The 15,019-nt window shown below is 66.3% G+C and overlaps 1 protein-coding gene across 1 annotated transcript; it reads left to right on the top strand.

Moving 5' to 3' along the window:
- The first annotated feature begins 1,675 nt into the window (after positions 1-1,675).
- On the top strand, positions 1,676-8,346 carry CSF1 (colony stimulating factor 1). The gene is made up of 8 exons (XM_075722347.1): positions 1,676-1,696; positions 3,134-3,265; positions 5,069-5,131; positions 5,443-5,622; positions 5,885-6,062; positions 7,758-7,885; positions 8,148-8,203; positions 8,295-8,346. Exons 1-8 carry the CDS (start codon positions 1,676-1,678, stop codon positions 8,344-8,346), a joined length of 810 nt encoding a protein of 269 aa, XP_075578462.1.
- The last annotated feature ends 6,673 nt before the right edge of the window (positions 8,347-15,019 follow it).

Raw genomic sequence — 15,019 nt, 5'->3', positions numbered from 1 at the left:
CAACCCGAGCAGGGCTGAGCCGAGCTGAGTGGGGCCGAGCTGAGCTGAGCGGAGCTGAGTGGAGCTGAGCCGAGCCGAGCCGAACGGGGCCGAGCCGAGCTGAGCAGGGCCGAGCCGAGCCGAACCAAGTGGAGCCGAGCCAAGCCGAGCTGAGCCGAGCGGACCCGATCCGATCCGACCCAACCCGAGCAGGGCTGAGCCGAGCTGAGTGGGGCCGAGCTGAGCTGAGCGGAGCTGAGTGGAGCTGAGCCGAGCCGAGCCGAACGGGGCCGAGCCGAGCTGAGCAGGGCCGAGCCGAGCCGAACCAAGTGGAGCCGAGCCAAGCCGAGCTGAGCCGAGCGGACCCTATCCGATCCGACCCAACCCGAGCAGGGCTGAGCCGAGCTGAGTGGGGCCGAGCTGAGCTGAGCGGAGCTGAGTGGAGCTGAGCCGAGCCGAGCCGAACGGGGCCGAGCCGAGCTGAGCAGGGCCGAGCCGAGCCGAACCAAGTGGAGCCGAGCCAAGCCGAGCTGAGCCGAGCGGACCCTATCCGATCCGACCCAACCCGAGCAGGGCTGAGCCGAGCTGAGTGGGGCCGAGCTGAGCTGAGCGGAGCTGAGTGGAGCTGAGCCGAGCCGAGCCGAACGGGGCCGAGCCGAGCTGAGCAGGGCCGAGCCGAGCCAAACCAAGTGGAGCCGAGCCAAGCCGAGCTGAGCCGAGCCGGGCTGGACCCGATCCGATCCGACCCAATCCGACCCGATCCGAGCAGGGCCAAGCCGAGCTGGGCTGGACCCGATCCGATCTGACCTGAGCTGAGCTGAGCAGGGCCGAGCCGAGCTGAGCTGAGCTGAGCGGGGCCGAACAGAGCCGAGTGGAGCTGAGCCGAGCGGACCCAATCTGATCCGATCTGACCCGAGCCGAGCAGGGCCGAGCCGAACCGGGCTGGACCCGATCCGATCCGAGCTGAGCCGAGCCGAGCAGGGCTGAGCCGAGCAGGGCTGAGCTGAGCTGAGCGGGGCCGAACGGAGCCAAGTGGAGCCAAGCCGAGTGGACCTGATCTGATCCGATCCGACCCGAGCCGAGCAGGGCCGAGCTGAGCCGGGCTGGACCCGACCCGATCTGACCTGAGCTGAGCCGAGCCAAGCTGAGCTGAGCGGGGCCGAGCCGAGCCGAGCGGAGCTGAGCTGAGCGGACCCGATCCGATCCGATCCGAGCAGACCCGAGCAGGGCCGAGCCGAGCCGGGCTGGACCCGATCCGATCCGAGCCGAGCAGGGCCGAGCCCAGGCGGGCTGGAGCCGATCCGATCCTGAGCGGGGCCGAGCCGAGCCGAGCCCAGCCGAGCCGAACGGGGCCGAGCCGAGCGGACCCGAGCGGGGCCGAGCCGAGCCGAGCAGGGCGGAGCCGATCCGAGCCGATCCGATCCTGAGCGGGGCCGATCCGAGCCGATCCGAGCGAGGGGGCCGGGCCGAGGGGGCCGGGCCGAGGGGGCCGGGCCGAGCCGAGCGGGGCCGAGCCGAGCCGAGCCGAGCCGAGCCGCGGGCGCTGGCGGGCCGCCAGCCCTTTCTCATAAACCACATGCTGCCGCGGCGCTATAAAGGGGAGCGCGGCGGCGGCGGCGGCTCAGCTCGGCCCCGCTCGGCCCCGCCGCCGCCTCGCCTGCACCGCCCGGCCCCGCCGCAGCCCCCGGCAGCCCCCATGCCCCGCCTCGGAGCCAAGGTACGGCGGCCCCTCCCGGCACGGCGCCCGCTGCCACCTGCGCGGGGTCCCCGTGGGGAGCAGCCCCCGCGCCCCCCCCCCCCCCCCCCGCTGCTCGGTCACGCAGGGGGACGTGGTAAAGCCCCTCCGCGGGGGTCCCGGCTCCCGGCCCGGTGATGCTCTGGCCCCGGCTCGGTTCCCGGCAACGCGGGTTGAGGCTCCGGTCTCCCACTCCAGCCCCGGCCCGGCCCCGGTTCTCGGCTCCGGCTCCAGCCCCGGCCCCGGCCCCGGCCCGTCCCCCCGGCTCCATCCCCGGCCCCGGGCTGCAGCTCTGCCCGGCGGGGTGAGGCTCCATCCCCGGCCCCGGTTCTCGGCTCCGGCTCCGGCTCCATCCCCGGCCCCGGTTCTCGGCTCCGGCTCCGGCTCCATCCCCGGCCCCGTCCGGTCCCCCCGGCTCCATCCCCGGCCCCGTCCGGTCCCCCCGGCTCCATCCCCGGCCCCGTCCGGTCCCCCCGGCTCTATCCCCGGCCCCGGGCTGCAGTCCTGCCCGGTGGGGTGAGGCTCCATCCCCGGCCCCGGTTCTCGGCTCCGGCTCCATCCCCGGCCCCGTCCCGTCCCCCCGGCTCCATCCCCGGCCCCGGGCTGCAGCCCTGCCCGGCGGGGTGAGGCTCCGGCCAGCCGTGGCCGGGGCTCGGCTGTGGCCCGGGCGGCATCTTGCAGTTTCACAAGAGGGGAGGATTTCTGGACGAGCTCCAAGGGAAATTCCCCCCCCCTCCCCGCCCCAATCACCCAGGCACCCTCTCGGTGCCGGGTGCACCGGGGGTTGGGGGGCACATGCACCCACCCCGGGGGTCTGCTCCATCCCCGCCTCGGGGGTCCCGGCCCTGGGACAAGCCCCGTTGCCCACTGGGGTCCTGCCACGATTTGGGGCCTCCCCGTTTCTTTGCAGGGAGATTGGGAGGGGAATTTGGGGCGACGCCAGAGCCGCTGCGTGGAAAGAGCCCGGCGGGTGCAGGCACTTGGAGGCTGGGGGGGGTCCGGAGGGTGGGAAGAGGATTTTTGGGGATGGGTGGGTCAGTGCGTCAGACAGCTCCCCGGAGCCGGGGTGGAGAAGAAGACTTTGCAGGAGAGACGGAGAAATGGTGTGGGAGAGGGGATAAGGACTGGATAAGGAATGTGGAGGTGGCCGAGAGCCGTGTCCGGGCTTGTGCCAGCCGGGCCGCGGCCACGCAGCCCCCGCACTGGGCACTGGGAAATTCCCCGCTGCCCTGGCGCTCCTAAAAATAGCAGGATGGGGACGGGCACGGGGTTGGAGGACGGTGGTGGGGTTACACCGCTGGATCGTGGTCGAGCCTTGTTCGCCACAAAAGTGGCCGCTCCGGGGGGCGGTGGGGAAGGGCAGGGGGGCTCGGGGGGGGGGGTTAACCCTGCTCCAAGCCTTTGCTCTGCCATGCTCAGGTGTGCCTGCTCCGCTGCACCCTGCTGTCGTCCTTCCTCCTCCTCCTGGTTTGCAGCATCCATGAGACGGAGCAGAACAGCTACTGCCAGCAAATCATCACGCAGAAGCACCTGGACGAGCTGGAGGAGCTGGTGAGTGCCCTCCCCGGGCTCCGCTGTGGGACGGGGGGCTCGACGGGGCCAGGCAGGCGGAAATCAGCCCTTATTTAGGGCTGAAAAGCAGCAAATCCGCTTCTTTTCAGCTCCACCAGCAAAGTGGTGGTACCCAGGAGCTGAGCATCCGTGGGCACGAGGGACAGGCGGGCGCTGGGGGGGTGATGCACCATGGTGCCTTTAGCAAGGGTGGCCACGGAAAGGTGCCGGGGGAGAAATGGAAGAAGAGGGGAAGCGGGAGCTGGCGGGAGCATGGCCGGGAAGGGGGCATGAGTGGGGCTGGATGGGTGCGGGGGTGATGGGGAAGCGGTGGAGGGGACCGGTGCTGTGGGGCTGTGGCGTTTTCCGGGCGGCTGCGCAGGGGTTAAGCTGAGGAATCCGGCTGCATTCCTGAGTCCAGCTGCTTGCCTGGAAGCTGGGCTGGCAATGGGGCTGTGGGTGGGTGGCAGGCAGCGAGGGGGGCCGCTGGCCAGGCTAGCTGGGCGATGGAGCCAGCCAGGCTGGGGCGATGGGTGCCTTCATCCCGTGGGCAGCTCTGGGTGCTCGCACCCACCCCAAAGGGAGGCAACTCCTGGCTCCGTCCCGGCTGCTGGGGCCATATCCCACCCTGGCCCTTGGCTCACCTCTGAGTGGGGAAATCACGCGGATGCTTGGGAGAGAAATGGGAATCGGGGGCACGCAGGGATTTGCACGGTTGTCACAGATTAAATGCTGCCGTTGCAGCGAGCTGGGTGCGCGGGTGAGAGGCGACAGCGGTGCCTCCCGAATCCTTGCTGTCCGCTTGCTTTGCATCGAGCTCTCTGTCTCGCAGCACGTAACCGCTGTGTCCGGGCTCGCTTTACCTCTTCCTCTTTAAGCACCGAGCTGTGATGCCAGGAGCTGGCAGATATGTGCAAGCTCAGCTTCCTCTGCCCCGAGCTGTCCCTGCAGCACCAGCACCCCACATCCCCAAGGAACCTTTGCTTTGCAATCCCCGGGGATTAAAAGTGGGGGTGTGCTTGGGGGGAGAGAAAGGGAGGGAGCAGGTTTGAATGGAAGTTGTTGGTTTCCCTGCCGGGGATTGCAGCCCTCTCCTCTTCCCGCTGGCGGAGAAGCCGGCCCTCGCTCCAGCCCCTGCGGGATAATGGAGCAATTGTTTCCGGGCCGGCATCCCAGGCTGGGAGGGCGAGGGCTGCCAGAATTGCCGGCCGGCAATTCTGGCAGCCCTCGCCCTCCCAGCCTGGGATGCCGGCCCGGAGGCAGGGGGCTTTTTTTTTTTTTTTTTTGGGATGGGTTTTCACCCCCATCGGAAAGGGTCATGGTATGGGGTTGGGGGGGGGGGGGGGCGGCAGCGCTGTGTGCGGGACGCCGGCATTGTGTGACGCCAGGGGATACGTGACCTCGGTGTCACGACCACCTCCTGCATGGCAGGATGCTCTTTCGCAGCTCGGCTTTAGCGGAGCGAGCAAGCAGATTTGGGAGAATTGAGCAGGGCTGGGCTCTGGGAGGAAGAGGAGGAGGAGGAATAGAGGTGGAGGCAGGCATCCTTGGTGCGGGGAGCGCAATGTCCGGGTGGGAGCAGAGGTTGGACCTTAGGGAAGCATCTGTGTGAGGAGGAGGAGGAGGATGGTGTGGGATGAAGCAGGGGTGGGAGCAGAACCCCTCCAGCCCTGCGGATTCATGGGGGGGCTCAGGCACCCCTTCATGCCCTCGGGGTGCCGGCGTTGGCTCCGCTGCCCTTTCCCGCTGCGTTATCCCTGCCTCCCCGGGGCCGTGGGGTGACATCCTGCTCTCTCCTTCCAGGCTGACACCCAGATGCAGCACCCGGGCAAGGTCTCCTTCAAGTTCATCAATAAGATGCGGCTGGTGAGTGGCTCCTTGCTGGGCACGGGGGGACACAGGGGGACAGGGAGCAGGGCTGGCTGGTGCACGGGGGGTCCCTGGGTCCCCAGCCTCCCCTCTCCTGTCCCCCTTTGTGGGAGGTGGCCCAGGAGGGACCCATCCTTCCTGGCCAGGCGGCTGTCGAGTCCCAGCTTGGGCAGCCTGTGGGACCATAGAAAGGCATTTTGTGGCTCCGTGCCTCAGTTTCCCCCAGGCACAGTGGGATGGGTGCTGCTGCCTCTGCCCAAGTAACCAGACTTGCTTTTTTTTTTGGGGGGGCGTCCGTGTCCTCACAGAACGACTCCGTCTGCTACGTGAAAGCTGCTTTTCCTCTGCTGGGCGAGATCCTGGAGCGAACGGAGTTCAAGGAGAACTCATCCAACGCCAAGAAGATGCAGATGGTGCGCAGGATGTATGACCGCATCGACGAGAACGTCGACCCCTGCATTAGGGAGGAGGATGATGAGGAGAGAAAGGTACGGTGTCCCCTGCCTCGCGGGGTGCCGGATCTGCAGGGATGTGGGTCTGAGTCCTCCTCCTTGGGTGAAATGGGGTGTCCAGAGCATCCTGGGGTAGCTGCGTGGGCAGGACCTTGAAGTGGAGCAGAGATGGGGTGTGCGTGGATGCAGGGAGCCATGGGGGGGTCAAACCCTGGGTGCAGCGTGGTACCCCCGTGGCGGTGCCACCGGCTGCCCGGCACGGTCGTGGAGCTGATGGTGAGCCTGGCTCTTCCTCCAGCTCTCGCAGATGTGCTTCGAGGAGTTCACCACCTCCCCCTATGAGATGCTGGTGCTGGTGAAGCAATTCTTCCAGGACATCAACCAGCTGCTGCAGAAACAGGAGACCTTCGAGAAGGATTGCAGCCAGGTCTACCGCAGGACCTGCCTGGGGCCCCGGAAAGCCGGATCCTCCCCAGGTGAGATGCCGAGGCTTTGCCTTTGCCCGGCCAACCTGTGCCGGGCTGGGGGGCTGGGGCTCGCCTGCATGGAGCAGCTTGACAGCCGCGTGTCCCCGTCCGTGGGCACACGCGGGCGCCGTGGGCACGGCACGTGTCTGCGTTGGTCCCCGTCTCTGTCGCTCGGCTGGTGGCCGGCCCTGCGGGGTGGCCTTGGCGGTGTGTCGGTGAGCTCTGCGTCTGTGTCTGGAGAGAGCCGGGGGTGGGACGAGGGGGCTGGCCAGCCTTTCGGGGGGAGATTTGGGCCGAATCCTGCTGGAAACAAGGCCACAGAGAGATGCTGGAGGGGAATAAGGAGGCACCTTCATCGGCCCAGCCGGAGGCATCAGGCTGGGCTCCGTCTCCAAGCCGCAGCGCCTGGGTTGAGCTAACACGGAGAAATCGAGGCGCCGGGACCCCTCTGCCACCGACGTGCTGCATGACCTCGGCTGCGTCACTTCAGCTGCCCCCCTGCCTCAGTTTCCCCTGACCAAGCCTTTGGGGAGAGCATTGCCCGCCGGGGTGGAAGAGCCCATGTTGCCGTCCGTGCTTTCACAAGCGCCCGTGCCGTGTGTTTGCATGCCTGCGGAGGAGACCTCTCGCTGTCGTCCGTGTGTCGGAGCCGTGCCGTGTCCCTGTGCCATGGGGGATGTTAAATGTGGCTGTCCGGCTCCTGCCGGTCGTGGATAACCCGCTGCCATCGGCTCAGGAGACCCGGTGATCCGGGTTTGCTTCATCCTGTCCGCTGCTTGTCATCTTTGTGCTGCCGCGTCTGTCCCTGCCTGCTCCCTGCCTGTTCCCTGCCTCACCTTCGCTCTCCCTATTTTTTTGCGGGGGGCCGCTTGACCCGCTTGCCCGGGGCTGCGGGGAGGGACGGGGACGCTGCCCCCGACCTCAGATCTGCTGGCTGTGCCCCTCTTGGAGGCTGGTGACCCTACGGCCGTCTCTTCTCTCTGCTTCTTTCAGGTGTGGGGACAGATCCTGACTGCAATTGCCTGTCCCCTGCCCTCCCTTCTGCCACCCAGCCTTCCCTCTCCGCTGCCACCCATGCTGGCAGGGAGGTGGCACCCGCTAGCACCCAGGTCCCTTACAGCCTCCTCCATGCCACCCTCACTGACTTAGACGCCCCATCTCAGCCCCCCAGTAGCACGGACGGCGGCTCGGGGGCCGAGGAGGTCCTGGGTGCCGGGGTAGGTGACACGGCGTCGGCGCCGTCCCCCGCGATGCAGCAGACAGCTCCAGCCGACAATGCCGAAGCCCTCCTGGATCCGGCTGGGACCCTCAGCCTGATGGCGGTGGACGTCTCCATCCTGCGTGGGGATGGAGAACTGGTGGAGGGGGCCACCGAAATGGTGGCCAGCCACTCGCCGCAGGATCTGGCCCAGCAACGGGGAGCCTCCGTCCTCCTGGATCATCCCGGCAGGCTCAGGACCACCACGCCGGCAGCATCCCCCAGCGCCGGCTTGGCAGGCGGCGGAGCCAGGATCCGTCCCACTGAGGCATCCGAGCCCATCACGCAGCTCCGGTTCTCCAGGATGGCCCCGGAGATGCGGGGCCGAGCGCCGGGCGGCCCCGGGGAGTGGGCGAGGGTGCAAGGCTGGGGGCTGAGCCGGCTGCGGGGGCCCGAGGATGGTGGGGCCGGCCCCAGCTTTGACTCTAGCTTTGTTCCGAGCGCAGAGCAGCGCAGGAAGGAGCCGGCCGTCAGGGAGGACCGCTGGGAGCCCCTGATTTACGTCATAGTGGCCAGCGTGGTAGCCGTCTTGCTGGCCATGGGAGGGCTGCTCTTCTACAAGTATAAATCCAGGGTAAGCCCCCTCCCCGGGCGCAAGCGTCCTCTCTTGCCTCAGTTTCCCCACTCGCCTCTTGGTCTGTGTGGGTTGAGCCCCCCCTTTCCCCATCATTTTGGGATTTGGGGGGGGGACACAGTGGTGGTGCTGAGTGGGGTTGGGCGGATGTTGTTTGGGAGATTCCCCCCCCCCCCAACGCAATGGGCTGGGGGTGAGAGCCCCCCCTGCCGCAGCCCCCTGCCCTTCCCCAGGGCTCATCTCCCCCCTTCCCTCCGCACAGGTCCTGGAGCGGCCGCTGGAAGACGGAGGCTGCGAGCCCGAGGAGCCGGAGAGGAGGTGGGTGTGATACCCTCCTGCCTGGGGGGGCTTTGGGGGGACCCCCCTGGGGCCACCCTGCCCTAAACCCCCCCCGGTTTTTCCCTCGCAGGGCGCTGCAGGGAGCAAGGGGATTTCCAGAGCTGGAGACTCAGGACCTCTAAGGTGAGCAGGGGCTGGATGGGACCTCGCAGGGCTTCGGTCTGAGCCCCCGCAGAGCGGGGACAACGGCGAGTCCCCGGGACCGGCCCCCCCAGCACTGACCACAGCCACGGGCAGGGAAAATTCGGCTGCTGGCAGGGAGTGGATGGGGTGGGAAGACGCGGAGAGGAGCAGGTCTGTGCCCCGGCGCTGCCAGCATGCGGTTTTGCAGCCCATTAATCCATTACCAGCATGTTCTTAATATATATAGCATTTTTTCCTGTGGTTTTTATGTGTTGCTCTCCACCCCCCCGCCCTCCCTGGCAGAGCCTCAGCTCCCACTCATCCTTCTCCTCCTTTCCGCAGGGCCCGAGGCGGGATGTGAAGCTGCTTGGGGGACGGATTTGGATGCTCCTCGCCACGCGAAGGAGGGTTGGCACGCGCTGACCCCTCCGGTCCCACCATGATGCTGACGCTCCCTCTTCCCTCGCTCCGCGCCAGAGACTGCAAAAAAAGCTCCCAGGCAGGGATGAAAGGATGGGGGGATGCGCCCTGAGCGGGACCCCCGGGAAGCGAAGGGCTGGAAGGCGTCAGACCGTCACCGAAGGGCTTTGCCGGGACGGCGGTGGTGGCTGGTGTGACACCGTGGTGCCGAGCAGGATAACGGAGAGGCTGGCACTGGATGCGGGATGAGGGATCCCACTCGGACATGGCCAGCGCTGGCTGAAGATGGAGAGGACCAGCTCCCTGAATCCCCGGGCTCGTCTCCCACCCCAGCGCAGCGGCGTTTGGAGCAGCACCCATCGCCCCTCACCTTCACCCTGCCTTTCCCGAGGCTTTAGCCGGAGCATCCCAGATGCCGGAGCATCCCAGATGCCGGGGTGCGGCCAGTCGCCGGGACTCCCACCCCCGCCGGGCTGCACGACCCCAGCCCCGACTCCCAACTTCAACCCTTACACTGTGAATATTTAAAGCCCACCCGTGCCCGCGTCCCCGCGTGGGGCCGGGCGTGGGGGGGGTGATGCTTGGCACCGTCCCAGTCCCGATCCCGATCCTCCTGCCGCCGGAGATCTGGCTCTGGTCCTGCACGCCGAGCTGGCCTCGGCTTGCCGTCATGCTGTTAGGGTTTTATTTTAATATAGCGGATGAAGGTCTTTATCCCACAGAATTATTTTACGGGGGGCCCGTCCTGCCTCCTCACAGGGTTTTTGCTGCGAGCTGGCCTTGCTTGCAACTGGATTTTTTTTTTTTTTTTTTTGGTGACTGCGCTTTAGAGAAGGGAAACGGGGCTGGGGAAGGACTGGATCGACGTGGGCGTAAGAGCTGGAGGTGCCCCAGCCAGAGACCCGGGGGCTTTTTGGCTCAGCCCCCTGCCCGGCTTTGGGAGGAGCCTGGTTTGGGGTGCACCACCCCCCCTGGATACCCCAAATCCCGGGCTTGGGCCGCATCCTGCCTGACCGCAGCATCCCTCCGGCCCCAAATGTGAAGCGTGGCCCGCACTGCTTTTGGGTTTTGAAGTATTATTTTTATACGACGGAAGAAAATGTGGACAAACCAAACTGTTTTTAAAGAAAACATTACTATTAATTTTTTTTTTTTTTTATCTATACATGTATTTATAACTGCCAAAAGGAGGGGTTTTCAGTGCGAAGGACTGGTGTGAATCGGGAAGAAAGCCCTGACCACAGCAGGGAGGCTGGGGCCAAACTCGCCGCCGGTGTAAGCCACCGGCTCAGCGCCCATTTGCACGGTGGAGGAGACGCTTACACCGCGCTGGCCCCGCTCCTGGGGGAGAACGCTTACCTTCGAGCTGTGTCGGATTTATTTTGTCTCTGGGTTTTGGTGTGTTGTTTCGGTTTGTTGTTTTTTTGGGTTTTTTTTTTTTCTTTTTTTTGATACAACGAAGTGTTTAAATATTTTATACAAAGTCATTTATAGAAGTCTATTTAAAGAAAATAATAGCAAACAGCTTGTATATTTAATATTATTAATAAACAAAGATGTGTAGCGCTGTGTGAAGCGTGGGAGTTGCCGGGGGGGACAGGGAGGTGGGTGAGGGGGGGACGCAACCTAGGACCCCCCCGTCCCAGCCCTGGGGTCCCTGATGGGGGGGTGGAGAGGGGACCCGTCCCCAGTGCATTGGGCTGAGTACTGGGGGGAGACACAGGGGTCCTGCCGGAGCCCCCCCACACCCTGGGATGTGAAGGGGGGTGGGGATGGAATTGCCCCCATCCTGGCTCGGGGATGCTCCCGGGCCCCATCCAGGACCCAGGGCTGCGTCCCCTCCTGCTTGCGCCCCGCGCCGGGGTGGCGTCCTGCAATGGGGGGGTCCCCAGGAGCTGATGTGGGGGGGTCCCCCCGGGGAAGTTGCCGGAGCCCGGGGCAGAGGTCTGGATGTGGCCGGCGGCGTGGCGAGGGCTCGGGGTCAGGCTGCCGGCCGTGCTGCCCTGACCCGCTTTCCTGTTGATGCACGCAGGAGTTCATGGCCAGCAGCGCCAGGGCAGCGGGATGGGTCCGGCCTTCCTGCCCCCCAGCCCACCCGCATCCCTCTGGCATCGCCCGGCTGAGGGGCTCCAGGCGTGGGGTCCCCTTCCCAGCAGCGGGGCCCCCCTGAGATCCATACGAAGGGGTGGGAAGCAGCTGTTTAATGCAAACACACTGAGGCTGCTCTTCGCAGAGCTTCCTGCAAACACTTCGCTTGGAGAGGCAGCACTTGAAGAGGCATTTCCTCCCCCCCCCACCCCCCCCAGGCTCCCCTTGCCTTCCAGGAACGGGGGAGCCCCGCATCCCGCTCCCCTTGCATGGATCCAGCATCTCCAGGGGGGTCCCCGGGGCTTCGACGCCATCCCGAGCCCCCCACCAGCATGCTCATGGCAGGGGGGGTTGGTGGTGGGGGGGTGCAGGGTTAAGCCCCGCTATCGCTCGCCCAGGGGGGACGGGAAGGGCAGGATGGGGCCCGGGAGCCTTTTGCGGGTGTCGGTGCTGAGCCCGCTGCCGCGTTTGCTGACAAACAGGATTCCTCGAGGGGAGCTGACTCAGCCCAGCCCTTCCTCTCCCCAGCAGCAGCTGGGGGTTTCCCAGGTCCACATCCCCTTCCCAGGGAAGTGGGACCTATATATATCCCGCCGGCTTCAGGCCACAGTCATTATGGTTGGATTTGGGGGGTATTTAGGTCAGAGGCTGCTCTTACGGGTGGGCAGGGTGCCTGGGCTTGGGTGCTGGGACAGCGAGCCCCTGCGCTGCCGGCAGCTCCAGGTGGAAGCCGGCTGCACAAGAGAGCGCGTTAACTCTGGAGCTGAATGATGGCAGGGCTATGACAGCGGTTTAACGCTTTGGTAGAGCTCAGACGAGCAGAGGTGGGAGGGTCCCTGGCTGCTGGGGGGATATGAGAAGCCCCATCCAAATTTATACCCCACAAACCCTCATCCCTGACCCCCCCCGGCTGCTTCAAGCAGCCCAAACCTGTATGAAGGCACATGGAAAATGCAGGAAAAAAGCAAAAACCGGTCCCCCTGCCCCAGGGTTTGGGCCAGGAGGGTCCCTCTGCTTCTCATGTCCCCAGCCGGTGGCCTCTTCCCCACCCTATTACCGAGCCGGCTGGGAGCAGAGAGGTGATTCCCTGCCCCGAGCAGCTCCCCCCTCCCAGCCCCCTGCAATTTTGGGGGGCAAAACCTGCCCTCAGCCCCCCACGTCAGGGATCCCATAGCTGGGGGGGACACGGAGCCGTGTCCCTGTCCCTCCGCACTTGTAGGGGAGGGTGGAAAAGAAATCCCACCCCACCAAGGTTGAGCGGGGCACGGAGGGTGGTGGCAGCCCCGGGGTCCCTCCTGGGGTGCAAAATGGGTGTTTGTGCCTTAAAAAGCTGCCTCGACAGGCTGAAAAAAGGTGATTTTTTTTTTTTTTTTTTTTTTTTTTTTTCAGGAAAAGAGAGGAAGGCATCGCTGAGTGGCCCCTGGGACCTGCCGGGTAGTGGCACTGGGCTGGCACGGGGTGGCACAGAGCAGGGGCACCCTGCCCCAACACCCCAGCACCGAACCCGGGCGTCACCCGCATCCCCGGTGCTTGCGACATCGGGGGTGTGGGCTGGGACCTCCCAGGCTCTTCCTGCTGCCCTGAGACCCCCCCAAGCACCCCGAGACCCCCCCAAGCACCCCGAGACCCCCAAGCACTCCGAGACCCCCCCAAGCACCCCAAGACCCCCAAGCACCCCGAGACCCCCCAAGCACCCCGAGACCCCCCCAAGCACCCTAAGACCCCCAAGCACCCCGAGACCCTCCCAAGCACCCCAAGACCCCCCCAAGCACCCCGAGACCCCCCCAAGCACCCTGAGACCCCCCCCAAGCACCCCAAGACCCCCAAGCACCGAGATGCCCCCAAGCACCCCAAGACCCCCAAGCACCCCAAGCACCCTGAGACCCCCCCAAGCACCCTGAGACCCTCCCAAGCACCCCAAGAACCCCAAGCACCCCGAGACCCCCCCCAAGCACCCCAAGACCCCCAAGCACCCCGAGACCCCCCCGAGCACCCCAAGACCCCCAAGCACCCTGAGACCCCCCCAAGCACCCCAAGAACCCCAAGCACCCCGAGACCCCCCCGAGCACCCCAAGACCCCCAAGCACCCTGAGACCCCCCCAAGCACCCCAAGAACCCCAAGCACCCCGAGACCCCCCCCAAGCACCCCAAGACCCCCAAGCACCCTGAGACCCCCCCAAGCACCCCAAGAACCCCAAGCACCCCGAGACCCCCCCGAGCACCCCAAGACCCCCAAGCACCCTGAGACCCCCAAGCACCCCAAGACCCCCCAAGCACCCTGAGACCCCCCCAAGCACCCCAAGACCCCCAAGCACCGAGATGCCCCCAAGCACCCCAAGACCCCCAAGCACCCTGAGACCCCCCCAAGCACCCCAAGAACCCCAAGCACCCCGAGACCCCCCCGAGCACCCCAAGACCCCCAAGCACCCTGAGACCCCCAAGCACCCCAAGACCCCCCAAGCACCCTGAGACCCCCCCAAGCACCCCAAGACCCCCAAGCACCGAGATGCCCCCAAGCACCCCAAGACCCCCAAGCACCCCAAGCACCCTGAGACCCCCCCAAGTACCCCGAGACCCTCCCAAGCACCCCAAGACCCCCAAGCACCCCGAGACCCCCCCGAGCACCCCAAGACCCCCAAGCACCCCGAGACCCCCCCAAGCACCCCGAGACCCCCCCGAGCACCCCAAGACCCCCAAGCACCCCGAGACCCCCCCAAGCACCCCAAGAACCCCAAGCACCCCGAGACCCCCCAAGCACCCCAAGACCCCCAAGCACCCTGAGACCCCCCAAGCACCCCAAGACCCCCAAGCACCCTGAGACCCCCCCAAGCACCCCAAGACCCCCAAGCACCGAGATGCCCCCAAGCACCCCAAGACCCCCAAGCACCCCAAGCACCCTGAGACCCTCCCAAGCACCCCAAGACCCCCAAGCACCCTGAGACCCCCCCAAGCACCCCAAGACCCCCAAGCACCCCGAGACCCCCCCAAGCACCCCGAGACCCCCAAACACCCCGAGATCCCCCAAGCACCCCGAGACTCCCAAGCACCCCGAGATCCCCCAAGCACCCCGAGACTCCCAAGCACCCCGAGACCCTCCCAAGCACCCCAAGACCCCCAAGCACTCCGAGACCCCCCAAGCACCCCAAGAAGGCTTTGCCCACCCTGGGAAAGTCCCCCAGCGCCGCTGCGGGCACCGCAGAGCTGCTGACGGGGCAGAGGCGCCCGGAAAGGGCCCCGGGGCCGCGGTTCCCGGGGCACAGCGGGTCCAGGACAAGGTTTTGGCCAAGGAGCTGCTGGAGGATTTTGGTGGCCAGAAGCCGTTTTGTGGCCAGACGTAGCAATTTTGGTTAAAAAATGTTATCTGCGCACCCCCCCCTCTGGGGTTTTAACCCAAATGTTGCTGTTTTCCCAGTATTTTAAGGGAATGCCCCTGGGAAAGTGAAGCCCGAGTGGGGCTTGGATACCGTGCCACCGGCTGCCTGGGGGGTTTGGGGACGGGGTCAGGGTGCCCCCCGGGCAGGGCTGCTGCTGTCCTGCCTGTCCTGGGACAGACCCCAACCCATCCCCAGCGCCCCTTTGGGGACCCTACGGACCTGGGGGTGATGCTCGGGCAGGGTGGGCAAGCACCCATCGGCAGGGCCAGAAGTGGGGCGATGCCCAGCAGGACAGACGGACACCCATCGGCACTGCCAGGACCCATGCCTGCGCCCTCAGACCCCCCCTTGCATGCTGCCGGAGGGGTGCGGGGGCTCTCGAGGGTCCCGGGCGGGTGCCCCCGTTGGCACTCTTCCCTGAGCCCCGGCTGCGGTGCAGGATGCGGCCCCTCGGTTTCCGTCACCCTACGGACAGGGTGTGGGTGTCCCCCCACTGTGGGGGACCCTGCTGGGGAGGAGGAGGAAGGGAGGAAGGCAGCCTTGCTTGGGCCCAGCACCCCCAAACAGGGCTCAGCACCCTGTGCCCAGGCTGGGGATGGAGGCGGGTGATCCCCGGGGACCTCAGCACCCTGTGCCCAGGCTGGGGATGGAGGCGGGTGATCCCTGGGGACCTCAGCACCCTGTGCCCAGGCTGGGGATGGAGGCGGGTGATCCCGGGGGACCTCAGCACCCTGTGCCCAGGCTGGGGATGGAGGCGGGTGATCCCCGGGGACCTCAGCACCCTGTGCCC

Source organism: Pelecanus crispus, chromosome 17, assembly GCF_030463565.1.
Source record: "Pelecanus crispus isolate bPelCri1 chromosome 17, bPelCri1.pri, whole genome shotgun sequence".
Taxonomy (NCBI): domain Eukaryota; kingdom Metazoa; phylum Chordata; class Aves; order Pelecaniformes; family Pelecanidae; genus Pelecanus; species Pelecanus crispus.
This window is presented reverse-complemented; position numbering and strand designations above follow the sequence as displayed.

What these genes read in the sequence shown, in the direction of transcription:
- CSF1 (XM_075722347.1), top strand. Translation starts at nt 1,676, where the DNA reads ATGCCCCGCCTCGGAGCCAAG. An exon ending in TCTACAAGTATAAATCCAGG is followed by an intron (nt 7,886 to 8,147) that starts GTAAGCCCCCTC and finishes CCCTCCGCACAG; the next exon opens with GTCCTGGAGCGGCCGCTGGA. An exon ending in CCCGAGGAGCCGGAGAGGAG is followed by an intron (nt 8,204 to 8,294) that starts GTGGGTGTGATA and finishes TTTCCCTCGCAG; the next exon opens with GGCGCTGCAGGGAGCAAGGG.